Source organism: Aythya ferina (assembly GCF_964211825.1).
Source record: "Aythya ferina genome assembly, chromosome: 17".
In the NCBI taxonomy this organism is placed as follows: domain Eukaryota; kingdom Metazoa; phylum Chordata; class Aves; order Anseriformes; family Anatidae; genus Aythya; species Aythya ferina.
In genome coordinates, this window is record NC_140316.1 from 7,594,263 (window position 1) to 7,609,336 (window position 15,074).

At 38.4% G+C, this 15,074-nt stretch overlaps 1 protein-coding gene across 1 annotated transcript in view; it reads right to left on the reverse strand.

Annotated features, from left to right (window-relative positions):
- SLC5A1 (solute carrier family 5 member 1) overlaps positions 1–15,074 on the reverse strand; it is a 28,679-nt gene that overhangs the window by 3,955 nt on the left and 9,650 nt on the right. Inside the window, exons 3-12 of the mRNA XM_084539072.1 lie at positions 14,583–14,687; positions 12,082–12,141; positions 11,599–11,703; positions 6,483–6,588; positions 6,151–6,231; positions 5,527–5,747; positions 4,374–4,509; positions 3,443–3,550; positions 2,183–2,333; positions 1,397–1,565 (exon numbers count right to left, since the gene is read on the reverse strand). Coding sequence (XP_084395198.1) covers positions 1,397–1,565; positions 2,183–2,333; positions 3,443–3,550; positions 4,374–4,509; positions 5,527–5,747; positions 6,151–6,231; positions 6,483–6,588; positions 11,599–11,703; positions 12,082–12,141; positions 14,583–14,687 — 1,242 coding nt within the window. The remainder of the gene's footprint in view (positions 1–1,396; positions 1,566–2,182; positions 2,334–3,442; positions 3,551–4,373; positions 4,510–5,526; positions 5,748–6,150; positions 6,232–6,482; positions 6,589–11,598; positions 11,704–12,081; positions 12,142–14,582; positions 14,688–15,074) is intronic.

A 15,074-nucleotide genomic window follows, 5' to 3' on the forward strand; every position in this document is an offset into this window, starting at 1 on the left:
CAAACACAAAGCCAGATTCATAGCTGGTAAAAGAAATAAAAGTTCCAGTAATTTCACTGAAGTTTTACATTCATTTGGCCGCGGCTTTAGCCCAAAGTATAAAAGACACATATGTCTGGACACAAATTCAAATACAAGAAATTCTGTTTAAACAGATTATTATTTTTTTTTATTTATTGGAAGGGCAATTCAACATTGGAACAGGTTGCCTAGATAGGCTCTGGAGATTCCATCCCTGAATATATTTGAAAACCTAACAGGACAGGACCCGAGCAACCTGCTCTTATTAATCTTGCATTGAGTAGGGGGTTGGAGTAGTTCATCTGTGCCTTCCAATTTCAACTATTCTGTGACTTTGTAAAGTCATATAACTAATGACAGTAACACAAATTTACAAATCCCAATTTAAAAATATTCTAGTTTTAATGCCTGGTTTAAGGACAAAAAAGTTTTAATTATTCAGTGGTCAAAGTCAGAAAAAGTAAGACAAGATAGTTAATCCCATTTCTAGCTAAAAGAAGAATGATTCTCAACAAGAAATACATCATATAAAGTCCAATGCTGTAATTGCTTATCTTATGCAAGGCCCCACTTCTCAAAAGCTCTGATGCTTTTTTCCCCTATTTATCCAAATCTAAAGCGCACAGTATACACAAACCCATGAGGATTATACTAAATTCTTACTCAGGCAAAATTCCAGCTAAAGTCAATGACAGATGAAGTCAATGAAGGACACAAAGATTTAATCCATTTGTGAGATATAGCCATATTGGAATAGGAAATAGAGCATCCTTTAGTGTATAAACTTTTTTTTTTTTTTGTATACGCAAAAATAACACTGAACTGGTCTTGAGGAAAAACAGTGAAAAAAGGTTTCAGCCAAATTCAAAAACACAAATTAATTTCTCTCTGTTAGCTTTCTCATGAAACTCAATTTTCTCGGAGCAAACTCAAGCAATTGGCAAATATTGATATTCCTAGAATTATAGGAAAGACACTGAATTCCTGAGTATTGAGTTTTCAGAATGTTACTGAATGTTATAATGTTCTGAATTTTCAGAATGTTAATTGCCCACTTACTGTGACTGGCCCATGGTCCTATCAAAACACATACCAGACCTCATGCCTTCTGAGTTACCTACTTAAATATGGATTAAGTACATTTCTCAGTTTCCTGCTCTCAGAATCAAAATCAATTCCCAGACTGAATCCTAAATGCACTTGAAAACAATGGATGGAACAAGAGCATGTTTGTTGGAAAAGTTTGTTGACAAAAGTACATAGTGTTCAAGATGAAGTTGAAAGGTGAGATGTTTGGTAAAACAGTTTGATGACCAATATCATAAAAGATTACTAGAGCAACATGCAGCATATTTCTTTCCTAATTTGTACTTACCTGCTCATTGACCCGCTTGCAGAAGATGCCAAGCAGGAAGACAGCAGCAATGGGAGGTCCCAGATAGCTAGTAACTGACTGAATATAATCAAAGAGCTGCCCACTTTGAGCTGACTGTACCACAGGAACCCAGGCAATGCTGATGCCAATTAAAAGTAACATAAATGCCCTGTAAACATAGCCAGATATTCAATTAGCCATCTGCTTAGAAGCATCTATCAAAAAACACATCAATTCTAAAACACAAATCTAAAAAAACACATCAATTAATCAATAACTTAAATACCTATTTTTGTATTTCAGCCAGAAAAATCAATGAAAATGGTCAATTACCACTGAACAAACAAAAGAAATCCAAGTTGGATATTGTCTGCCAACTATCAGTCAGCATAGTCAGCATATAGCTAAACATGCAATCAAAACAGAGGAAAACACTTCTTTCCTTTGTTTGTTATGTCTGGAGATGAATCAATAGCAGATCGGCTAGAAGACTAGTTCATTGATGCCAAGTATGGTGTAAAGCCTACAAAGATATCTTAAAATAGTTCCTTTTGAATAGCAGTAGGAAGTAAGTGTTGAGAATTAGCCACTGTCAATTAAATTGGAAATAAGGTCTGGAATTTATTGTCCTACAGCATCCAAAAGGGAAGCGTACATGGGACTGCCTGGATGGCCACAGGAGGCCACTGCTGCACTGCCTGAACACTGCAAATGCAGGTTTTCACTCTGGCACTTTTTTGAAGACTGTCTGTAACGCATCTAGTGTTTGCTATGTTTCCACCTTACCTTCCAGCTAACATAAGCTCTTTCTCTGATGGCTGTTTTCGAATTTTGGTGTAGATATCCATAGTGAACAATGTACTAGCACTGTTAAAAATGGAAGTCAAGGAGCTCATAAGGGAGGCCAACATGACTGACAACATCAGACCTCGTAGACCTGAAAAACGAAAATATTCCATACATAAACTGAGACAGGCATTCAGTGAAGAACCTCAGTATGTGTCACTATCCATAGAGCTTGTCTGACCCTTTCAAGTCAATCAGCTGTGGTTATATTTATGTGCTGATGCCTGCCTGCCACTCTCTTGCAATACCAACAGAGCGTCGCCTGCTGAGCTTTGTAAAAGCTATTTACAGCAGTGATAAGAGCTTTTTTTTTTTTTTTTTTTTAAGAGCAACACTTGAGCTTTTAAAACACAGATACTTCTTCTGTGAATGCTTTCTGATTACATGCTGAAACAAACAAACAAAAATACTAAGTAGACTTTCCCCAAGAGTTATAAATATAATTTCTCCAGTGCTCATTTGCCCGTAAGCAGATTTGTAAACCAGTTACTTGACGTAAATTTCTTTTACTGATTAAAAATCAGGGTAAACAACTTTTCCAAACAGTATGATCTAGTCAACATAGTATGAGGAAGTACTATACCATACAGTACAACACATTGTACAACACATGTACACCGGTTATTATAATACAATGGGGAAGTATAAAGAAATCAGGGAAGTACCATGGTTTGCGTAATAACATAATCTGTTTTTTCTAGCCTTGTGAATCAGCTCTGGGGTTTTCTGCAGAAATTTTTCTTCCCTGTATGTAAACTTAGTCCTCTATGAATTGGTGCCTTATTCTCTCATTGAGCAGGCGTTATACAGGACAATGTGCATACAGAATATCTTCTCCTCCCTCCTCAGTGAGTTTAGCATAAGTCCTGCAGGTGTTTGTCTCTAGCTCAGAAATCCTGACAGTGACAGTCTTCTATAAACCGCTGGCAAAGTATGTTACTTTTAACCTCCACAGAAAGGGAGCACAATTTACATTTCATCATCCAGTGTCTGCCAACTGAAAGGTGATATTGTCAGCAAGTAACTATACTGCACCTACAGCCACAACTAATAAAGACTACCCCTTCCATTAATAGTAAATTTTTTTCAGAATAAATAAATAAATAAATAAATAAATAAATCTGAGATTTGGGCTCCGTCACCTACATTTACAGTCCAGTACCCTCACCTTTCTTAAAACAAATAGAGACAATGTCTTACCATTTGGCATAAGTTCTACTACCATTTTTGGATAAGCAATATTGGTACAGCCAACTGCAGTGCCACAGGCCTTCTCGCAGATTTCAGGAACAACACAAGCCACCACATCTGAGAAGAGGAAAATGAGCCAGGGTTAGACAAAATCATATTAACAACAGATCAACAGATTGCTTCCAAATTAGTAGTTTCTAAAATTTCTCTGTGACAAACCACTGGATTGACATGCTCTATATCATTCTTAGTCTGCTAGGAGGAAAGATGATGATTCTAAGCCCATCCTCCCTTTCCTCTGTCTAAACAAACAAACAAACAAAAAACTAAAAAGCGCTGCAGGTCAAAAAACATCAGGATTAATTTGTCAGACCAGGACTGAATAACACAAAGAGAGCAACTCAAAAAACAAACAGAGGAACACGAAGAAGACACTTCCCTCTAACCTGAACATCTCTCCATTGCCCTGCTGTTAAACAAACGGATGGTTACTGAAAGAGAGACTGGCACTGCCCCCAGACTGCACTCAGGACTATCCATGACAAAATATATACATATACATATATATATATATACATATATATATATATATATATATATATATATATATATATATGCATGCTGTGACTGTGACCCTCTTCTTTCTATTGCCAGAGTACCAATCCTGGACATGCCACTCATTCAGCCAGAACAGGGCTATAGCAGATAAGTGGGGAGGGACACTATGGAATTCCTCTGTCCTAAAATGGACAATAATAGCATTGGCAGAAGCCTTGAATCAGAGAAATGAGAAAAGCCTGTGGCTTCTCACAGGGTAGTTAGTATTTGTGCACACATGTGCCTGGACAATTTGGATGACAAAAGGACAATATAAAGGGATGGAGAATAGGAAATTGAGAGAGATTGGCAGAAATTTGCATTCCTGTATACATATGCATACCTGTATACAAAATTCGGCTGATCATTCCAGGCATCACTATGATAAACATGGGTAAGAGTTTCAGGTATCCACACATGATACATCCAGCCTTCACATGGGACATGTTCTTGCCAGAGAGACATCTTTGGACAATAACCTGTCAATGAGACATAGCAAGTACACATAACTCAATCAAGAATATAATTTCCATAAACACACTATGCCAAGTTCCAGACACAAGGTACTTCTTAACCTGTGTGATAGTGGAAGAGTCTGTTTACAATTCCCATCACTAGAAAAAAATACAAGCTACATGAAAAAGACACATTTAAAATAAGTAAAGGAAAATATAATTTATTCAGGATATATTTAAGAGCGAAGGCTCTTTCTCACAAGATGTTCTTAAAGCAGACTAAAAAGCCAAAAAAGAATGAAACAGTTAATTACATTGCCTTTTTAATTTATTTGTTTTATAAAATGTGAAAGATTATCTTTCCCTCAATTTAGAAGGCAAATGGATCACTCCTTAGAGACTGGGCACATTCACATGTCATAGCTGCAGGAGCATACTTTCCTATTCTCATGTGAGTGTGATCTCCCAGGGAAACTGGATGGTAGATCTTAGGGACAAGGAAGAAAGAGAGGGAAAGAGACTCCAGACTGAAAAAAAAAAAAAGATATATAAAGAGTATCCTCCCAAGACCATGCATGCAAAGATGGAAGCTGCAAAAATAGAAAACAAACTAGGATCATTGAATGGAGAATCATCCCAGTCCAACTGAGATCATTGAATTCATAGTGTCTTAAGAAAATGTTCACATTGCAATATCTCTTCTTGTTTTTATACATGGTCACATAGGGAGAAAAAAAAAAGCAATTATATACTGTATCTGCTGGGCACTGTGTAAGAAAAAATGAAAGAATACAATTCAATTTTCTTGTGTACATATGGCCCAATAGCCTCAAAATTAAGCCATTTAGTACAGAAAGAGTGTAGAAAACAGAAGCTGAAAAATCACTGACTAGTCTATTCACTGACTAGAAGTAACTGCCATTTCTGTAACCTTGCTTTGAATTACAGTGGGGAAGAGAAAAAATGAACAAGACCCCTAGATCACATTAGACAGCAGAATTTTGTGTTCTACATTTTCAAGGCATTTAGCTTCCACATTACCTGATCTGTGCACCAGTACCACAGAGCAAGGATGCTCAAACCGAAGATCAGTCCTGGCCATGGCAGATCTCCACTGACAGGATCTCGGAAGATGTGAAAGGCATCCGACCGAGGTGTGTAGCAATCTTCATTAATCGTAGTGCCGTTATAGGAGACATTGGATGGAATTGCCTGCATATACTTCTGCATAAAAGCATCATACCCTCCTACTTCTTTAAATGCTGAAAAGGAGAAAGTAAAAGTAGCTATAAAGTATATAATATTGAAATCTCAAATATAGCTAGAGAATGTGAGGAGAAAAAATGTTGTAATATAGATGTAAAAAAACCCTAACCAGTATGTATCAACATTTTCAGAAAACAGTACACAGTGTTCTGTAAGTATTCACACAATGAAGGTGTCCCTTATTTCTACAGATTTTATACATTCTCCTGTACTTTGGAATGTAGTGGTCTCAATAACTAAAGGGCTTGACAACATAGCTATTTTATTCCATGATAAATGGGTGTATGAACTGAAATCTGCTGGTTAAGATAATAGGGTTCCACACTGCAGGATACATTTCCATAGGCACTGTGGGATTTGTGATTGAACATTCCAGTTTAATTCATCTGATTTACTTACCAAATCCCATAAGAATAAAAGATCCCACAACCATGATAAACGTTTGCAAGGTATCTGTGTAAATCACAGCTGCAAGGCCACCTAACGGCAAAGACATGTCAAAACAAATAGGTTAGACCCTGTGCAAACAACTCTGTGAAAATCCTTTTTGAATTCTTTTAAATTACTTTTTATTTTTATTTTCTCACCACCTGTCTCTTTCAAACAAAGACCACTGTAAAATACGCACCCCTTTCAGGTTTTCATTTCTCCCCTCTTACCCATCTTTCCTGCTTTCTTTTTTTCTGGATCCCCTAACTTTGTTATTTTACCAGACTGCTCTGCAAACTCACCTGTGATGGTATAAAGAGCAGTAATAGCAAGCAGGATAATAATGGCCACGTAAAGATTCAGTCCTATGGCCAGCTGTATAAATATAGCTCCAGAGAATATGTCTGCCTAAAAGATAAAAATGACAGATTAGGCAAGACTTAAGTTCTTGATGATGGCACATTACACGTGCGTGATTAGGGTACTGAAATACACAACTACACTACCCCCTTAGAGTACTGCACAAAAAAAAGTACAAAACAAAAACTGAGGCCATTCTACTGCAACTGCCAGTCTCAGTGCTGTGGACCTTTCGGTGAAAGAACTGTAACACTTTTCTAAGAATCTCCAAATGTTTTGCAATGGCTCATTTTAGCTACATTTACCTCCTCTACTGTGTGAGTTCCCATACTGAGAAACTGTTTAATAAAGAATTACCTAAAGCTAGGATTACACTTACTGCTATGTCCAAGTTATGGACTCTGTGACACCTCCAAGCCACGGCTTGGTTCTCTTCCTTTAATGCTAATAAATCTGTTCAATTGCCTTTATTGCTTACATATGTGTGGTACAGCTAGTTTCACTGGTTCAGGACAAATGGGAATTAAAGACAAAAATGTTATTGCTATTTTTAAGTTCCTGTCAGAGTAATTGACATACAGTTGGCTAACAGAAGAGACCTTTAGCTCTTGGGTAAAAATGATTGTCCAGGTTTCAGAATAACACTATCTTTACTGGGATATTAATCACAAGAAGTAATTTCCTGATTTAGACATAATTTGCATCAAGGCTATTTACCTAAATTTGCAGCCAGAATAATCTACCCCAGTGCACTTCTAATATATTACTGTTAATCATCCTTTCATTAGAGTTTTGCATCTCCCTCCGAGCATCATGAACATGGACTCACATCCAATCCCACCCGAATGCCTTCTTTCCATATAACACACCTCCCATGCGGCTCTACAAAGGAGTCATGTCCTCACTTAACAGCACAAGTCCTCAGAAGGTTCAGCAAGCTCAGGAGTTACAAAACACTGCTTCAACCAAGGAACAGAAATTGTCCATGTGCAGGCTCTGTGAGACAAAGATGTGTGCGCTCTGGAATAAGGCTTGCACACACAGTTACTTCAGGACAGATGCCAGATGGCGGCTTGCTGGAATAATGGGAGATTCCACAGGCCTGGTGGTGGGAATCCCAGAGCCTGGGATCACAAAAAAAGCAACATGGACTCGTTTTGTCCACAGCTAGGCTGAGGTAAGGCAGGGCAGATATACCAATATGCAGTTATGCAGTCTGGCTAGCCGGGGGATGCTGGAAGAAGAAACCCTCTTTGTTCCAGAGTCGGTGAAGCTATGACATGGCAGGTAACTGAAACCAAGACCGCATGGTATGACCTCACCCTCAGTTCACTTTGGAGAATGAGGAAGTAGTACAGACCTCTGCAGCAAGAGATCCTCCAGCTCAACTACCCCGATGTGCAGAAGACAACTGAGAAGCAGCATGTGAATCATAACACTCTGATTCCCAAAACCCTGCCACTGGAGCAGTTTGAGATGATTTGGTTTCTTATGTTGCAATCTCAAGTTAGGAACCAGGATTTTTTAGATCTGAACCCCCCAGTGGCTGCTAGACTATATACTTTGTCCCTTATTTCTATAGGAATATTTTTTCCTATCTTTTTGCAACACTGATCAGCGTATGTCCTGGATAAGTCTGCTTTTTATTGTTCCTGGCTTTAGTTTACCCTATATAGCATTAAATATTAATGGTTCTAAAATGACCCCCAGAAAGAAATACACAGTTAATTATTTAGTGTCCTGAGCAATGTATCAGCTCCTCTAAATTGCTGTTACCTTCCAGCTTCACTGCTCCTCCCTCCCAATTAGATTATTTCCTTCCAATACTTCCTTGTTTCTCCATTAATACCTTTTTATAGATACTATTTAATCCTTATCTTATCTTTGATGGAGTAAATCTTTCCTTTACATTACAAGCTCTCTTTCCAAAGCCATGCACAGATCATGCAGGAACAATTGGTAGAATGCATTATAACTAAATTGGAGACTGTGTATATCACTAGTATATCAGCTGCAATGTTAGTACACCCCCACACTCCACTATTCATTCTACACTCTGCAGTTCTAAGAGGAGCTTAACTTTCTTACTGCCCTTCCCCTGGTAAATAGATGCCCTGAATTCTGATAAATCTAATTTCTGATTTCTTCAAAAGCATTCAGATCTTCATTCCCTTGTTTTGTCGCAGTTTAGTTAATTACTCTTCATCAAGATTTTGTTTTCACTAGACCATCTTCACTGGCATAATGGCCAATATCAGCAATACTATTGTTGAGCAAGATTCTGAAAGCTGCCAGGGGCTCTGCTCACACAGCACTGCATGCTTAGGAAGCGTGTACACGTGATGCCTGTGCAGCAGAAATCATTTGGGCTGAATGATCACATGTCCTGATCCCAAAGACTGACACCTTGCAGCATGACCTTGCCTGACAAGCGATTGATTAGCCATGATACAAGGTAAGATGCCAAAAAAAAATATACAGAAGATGCACAGGAAAAGACAGAAGCAATAATAACCTTGCACAAATGCGTAAAAAGATAATCTGATCATTACACAGTGGTGGGTAGTGTGACAGAAAGAGCATGGCAGAAGTTACATGACCAACATATTATATTATTCATTGGAAAGCACCCTGATAATAATATTACTAAGAGCATTACATAATATTATAACAAATCAAGGGAGCAGCACATAAAATAACTAGCCTGGAAACAAGATGTTGTTTTTCTAGAAGGATAAGTGGCAGTAAGTATCACTGCTAGTCAAACTGCTAGGTGTGACTGCCTGTCAAGGGCAGGGCAGAAAGCCATCCTTCTACACCAAATCTCAGTAAGCCCAGATGACGACAAGGGAGTGTTTACAAAGGCAGCAGTCGAGGAAGTAAAATGCAAATCTCCAGGCTGGATAGGGCACAGATTGTCAACACGTGGGTATGTCTGGAGATGCAACGTGTCTCTGGGAAGAGAAACTTGTGCTAGCTCCACATAGCATACATACATACATATCTCTACACAGCACAAAGAAGCAAGCTATGGTCCAGGATGGAACAACCCTTACCTCTGTGCTCCTAGAGCTGGTTCATCTGGAGACAATTTAGGCCTGGTGTTGTATAGCACATTACAGAAAAACCTATTTTTACTTTCTCTGACAGTACTGAAACCTTCAAGGACTTTGACTGTTCTGCATATTCTGAATAAAACATGACAAGTAAATCAGACCTAGGCAAATCCTGCCCTACCAAATATAGTGACGTAAGGCAACAGTGCAAAAGATATGTTGGTATACTACAACAATCACAGCCGTGTTTATGCATGGAATTGACACTGACAGAGTTGTTCTGGGCAGATGGGAGAAATGACGGAGACAGAGAAACCTGTGCACCAAATCTTCCACTGCATAGCACAGAGACACAGTTCTGTGGCAGTTCACCACACACAGCTGGAATAACTGGGTTCATTGGAAGCTAGGATGGTAGAGTGGGGCCCAGGCATTGTGCTGCTATGGATCTCTTGACTATTGCTTTGCTCCCTGATAAGACAGGACCAGAAGCATAGGAGAAGGTGTTTCAGCCTGATGACCACACAGAAAGCTTATATGGAGAACCTGTCTTGCCTGAAAGTAAGACACCCTGAATCAAACGGTGAAATTTCATGACTAGATACTTATGCATGATAGAGCCTGGAAATAAAAGCTGGTACATTCAGAACCTGCACAACACCTTAACAGGCTTATTGCAAATGTGTTGCAGAATAGGACTGTGAGTCATCAGAGTGGAAGTGTTTCTCACCTGCTAAAGCTGCCTGAACTCTGTGGCATGTGCAACATAGCTAGCGTAATCAGAAATCTCAGGTAAGCACAACAGTAAATTTAACTGATCCTTTTAAAATATACAGAAATCCAGCTCTGAGGACAGCCCCACAGTACCAGCCTGTTTAATTTATAACCTTTGCAAGGATCAGTTATCATGAAGATGTGAGAATGAGAGCAAAAGGCCAATCTTTTAGCTTAAATTGCACTATTATCATTCAACTCCCATTCAGAGGGCAAAGAGTAATCTGCCATGGCAACTTCTGAAAAACAACAGATTGAGGTATGCCTGAACTGTGGACTTCTTCAGAGGCTTGGTAGTTTCAAGATATATGGAAAATACCAGCTCTTCACCACTTCACAACCACATACTTAATAAACATTAACTTTTCAGCACCTTAAACTTTATAGCAACCACTTACCCATTAAAAGAATCTCTTCTCTACTCTCCTTTCACCTCAGCTATTATCATTTACTTCCTTTGCATTTCCCTACTCCCTTATTTTCTAATTCCTATCATTCTCTTTTTTTCATTGCTCTTTTTTTCTTTTCCCTCAGTTATATTGCTGATGACATGTCCATCAGAGAGTGCTAAAACAGGTAAATATGAAGTCTGGAGAGAAAATAAAATCTGTTTCTTGAAAACCTGAGAGTTTTCTTTTCCCTCTAGAGACCAAAAGCAATGCTAATTCTCCTTAGCCTAAGGGCTAAGCATTGCCCAAAGCAATGCCAAAAAGATACTGAAACCAAATGGTTCAACAAGCAGCAGCTATTATTTCTCAGAAGATTAAAGCAGAAAAAAGGTACAAGCTGACAGGCTGTAACCTTTCCTTCTGCATGTTTCACAGATCCCTAAGACAGACTAATACAATACAAGGTTCCCTCCAGTCTGACCTGTTCTAGATTACACCTTAAAAACCTTTTAAGGTGTAATTTTTAAATTACAAAGGTGTAATTAAAAAAAAAAAAAAAAAAAAGTGTAATTTAAAAAAAAAAGCCCAACAAGTATCAAGAGAAAGGCTTCTCGTAGACATTCCAGGAAGCCAAAATCTCAGACTGCAAAACAGATCTGAATACATTATCTCACTAGACAGAAGAAAGAAAACACACCATATTTCTACTACCGTTAATTTGACCAAGGGCTCCAAATCGGAAGCAATTGAGCCAGTTGTGCGAGTAATAATGTAAACGGGAGTTTCTCTTCTTTAGATCAATGTAGGATGGAAAAAAATGTTGTAAAAGTTTTACTTACTGAGATCTTTGTGAAAATATACACGATCAGTGAAAGGACTGATAGGTAGACCTGAATCCGTTTCCCACCAAAACGCTTCCTCAGATACTCTGGCATTGTCACCACCTGTGGGGGAGTAGGCAAAGTTTCAGATAATGGGGCACAGATGCACACAAGTTAGAGGAAGCTTTTTGCTACTTAGATACTGCAAGAGTGTAAGGCAAATGGAGAGGAGCTGCAAATGAAGTTGCAAAGAACAGCAGCTCTAGCAATCACAGAGGACAAGGAGAGAGTATCAAATACTTCTCATCTCAGGTCTCAGAATTGAGAACCATCACTATTTAAACACATACAGAAAACATTGTACAGTTTTAACATACTCAGATCTCTTGTACTTGTACTCAATGGCTTAGCAATACTCAAGACCTGTTCCGCAATCAAGAGGAGAGAGGACGATTAACGGGCTGCAAAGAAAAGCATAACATGCTGTTTTGACTTACTTACCCCAGCTTTGACGTAGATGGGTACAAACAGCCATCCTAGAACAACCACAAATATCAGAGCCTGCAGTCAAGACAAGATCAGCCAAATTAGCCTCCTCTCTCTAGACAGCACTCCTTAATTCCATTTATCTGACCCAAGAGCAGCCAGAGACCATTGAAACCACTCAAACCTGGCTACTGTGGGGCTGGATTGGGCCCTGCTCTGTCCTTTGTCTTGCATTTGAAAATCTGGGAATGAAAACCTGGCCAAGAGATTTGCCAGGTATTATGGAGCATGAATTTCATGCTAGATTTCCAAAAGCACAAAATATATTCTGTAGGGGAAAAAAAAAAAAAAAAAAAAAAAAAAATGATTTCTGTTGATAGGCTTGCCCTCTTATATCGAAGTGCTACTCTACTAGCAACACCAGGCTACCCTAGCCTTCCTCAGAGCAGGCTCAGGGATCCTAGTTGTTAAAATGTGACCAGTCCATAAGACTGCAATTTCTGGGAAATATTAAGGAAGGTGAAGTCTGATACCTGATACCATATTTGCTAGCTTCATCCCAGAGCCACTAATGCAGAATACTTTCCCACTTAGAATCAGATCTGCTGCAATGGTATGCTGTGATCAGCAAACCTAGGTACTAAGAAGAGTAGCACTTCTTTTGATATTTCATTAACTGCCTTCTGCACTGGGTTTCTGTGAGATGTCTGTGCTTTTTACAAGACAGAGTATATTACAACAATCCCACATACTGTACCACATGCATTTTGTAAAGTATTTTGAATTTCCACATCACCATTTCACATTGTATTTTGTATTACCAGGTGCATTTTGTGAACAATAAATCTAACTGTACTTTGGAATTATTTTTCTGACTTAAATGGCTGGCAAATGCTGTCTGACACAGAACTGTACAGAACTAGACAGACAAATATAGATTTGTATATTTTGAGCAAAAAATCGGTTCAAAATCCTGCAACAAAATGCAGATCCACACTCTGCATTTCTTCTGTCCACACAAGAGTTAGGTGGTTTTGTTTGTTTGTTTGTTTGTTTGTTTTTAAATAATGTTATCTTTTAAGTTCTGCCCTTAGATCAAAAACATACAATAGATATGAAAGACTGGTTCTGCTCCTGCTGTCTCCCTAATATAATTTAGGAATAATTTCAGTGGAATATTACCGATACACAAGCACTACAACAGTCAAATTTAGTATTTCTTTCAAGAGGAGAATTGGATTACATAGTCAAGAGCAATATTGCAGTATTGTGTCTATTAACCTGTACATTAGTCTCTGTCTGTCATAAATATTTTAAAAACTATGTAACATATCACCCCAAATACACTCATGCATCATTGCTTCTTCCTAAACAACAATTGTACACTATATACTGATATTAGTCCATGGAGAATCTCCCAGGAGATGAAGTGTTAGAGATGGGTATGTTTGAAGAAGGATATGGGTCCTAGAGCTTTGAATGCCATGAAATTTCAAGCAATGTTTGTTCTGTTTTGTTTTGCTTAGTTTTTGTGCAAAGAAAAGGGGAATCGGGTTTGTTACAGCCCTAGTGTAAGCAAATACAGAAAGATCACAGATGAACTGTGCACGTCTCACAGAACTCATTTTAGCCTTTATCTTTCTCCTTAAATATTTATGGCATAAGTACTTGAATATTTGCAGCGACCATCTACTTGTTAATGAAAAAAATAAGTCCCTCACGTTTCTTTCACTGCACAGAATTAAATGCAAGGAAAGTACAAACCTATGTAATGCTCATTGAGTTCTTTGTGTCATGTAATAATCCCTTCGATAAAGGTGAATCAAGCAGCATAAGGCCACTGTTATCCAGACCCACAGAGCCTGAGAATTCAGGGAAATGGACTGAATTAGCTCATCTGAACCTTTGTGCTATTGCAGTTAACACTGCTGCAGGTACACCAAGTACACCAAGTAAATAATTTAAAGTCAGCTTGAATATCTGTACTCCATACTGCAACCATAAGTGGAATATACAATCAGAAGAAGGAGAAATAAAAAAGGAAATTATTTTTGGAATGGAGTCTGTGGAGGATATCCCAAATTTCCTACAACTTGTGAAAAAATCAAAGCCTCCTCAACAATTTCTATACAGCAAACTGCTGTAAAAAATACTGTGGATTATAAATCTGCTTATTTCTTCCAGACATTCTACAGTCAGAGATCAGTCTTTATAAATAAAAAGTAATCAAAAGACATGTAAGAGAAGAGAATCCACTGATTTATTTGGTTAAAACGCTCTCTGAAAAGCCTCATTCAATAGAAAAGAGTCATCTTTTCTCAGTCGCTTGGACAAGGACCAAGTAAGTCAACTGCACCAAGATAGTAGATAACATTGGCATTTGTAGGGTCTGTACAGAAACAAGTGTTGCCAAGCACAAACTTTGGCAGCCTAAAATTATTAGTCAATGTTATCTTGATTAACCTCTGCAGATAATCCCGGTATCACAGATGTTCACTCAAATGCATGCCACTTACATTCCATTCATATCCTCCGATGGCAATTCCTCCAGCTGCTGCTGTTCCTGCTATGCCCACAAAATGTCCACTGCCAATGTTACTGGCAAACAGAGAGGCACCAATCTGGAAAAAGAAAGAACAAGATTTGGTTCTTCATTCCTGTTTTGAAAAAAATCACATTCATTTGGCATTTTCAACTCAGGCCTATCTGTCATTAGATCGTGATAAGAACAACTGACAAACAACTGCCTTGACTACTTTCAAGAGTCCATCTTATTCCCCCCTGTCCACCATCCCCCAAAATCTGAGACTCCAGCCATTGTATCTAAAACAAGAATAATACAATGCTGCAAAGGAGATGATCTTCCAGATGAGGCAAACAGGTTATGGCACCAATACAGATTTTCAAATATTTGCAAAACTTGACTGACATTTGTTGATACCCAAACAATTAGACAAGAGGACTGTGGTCTGACTTGCTCAAGGAGGAAACAATAAGTGCATGCCCAC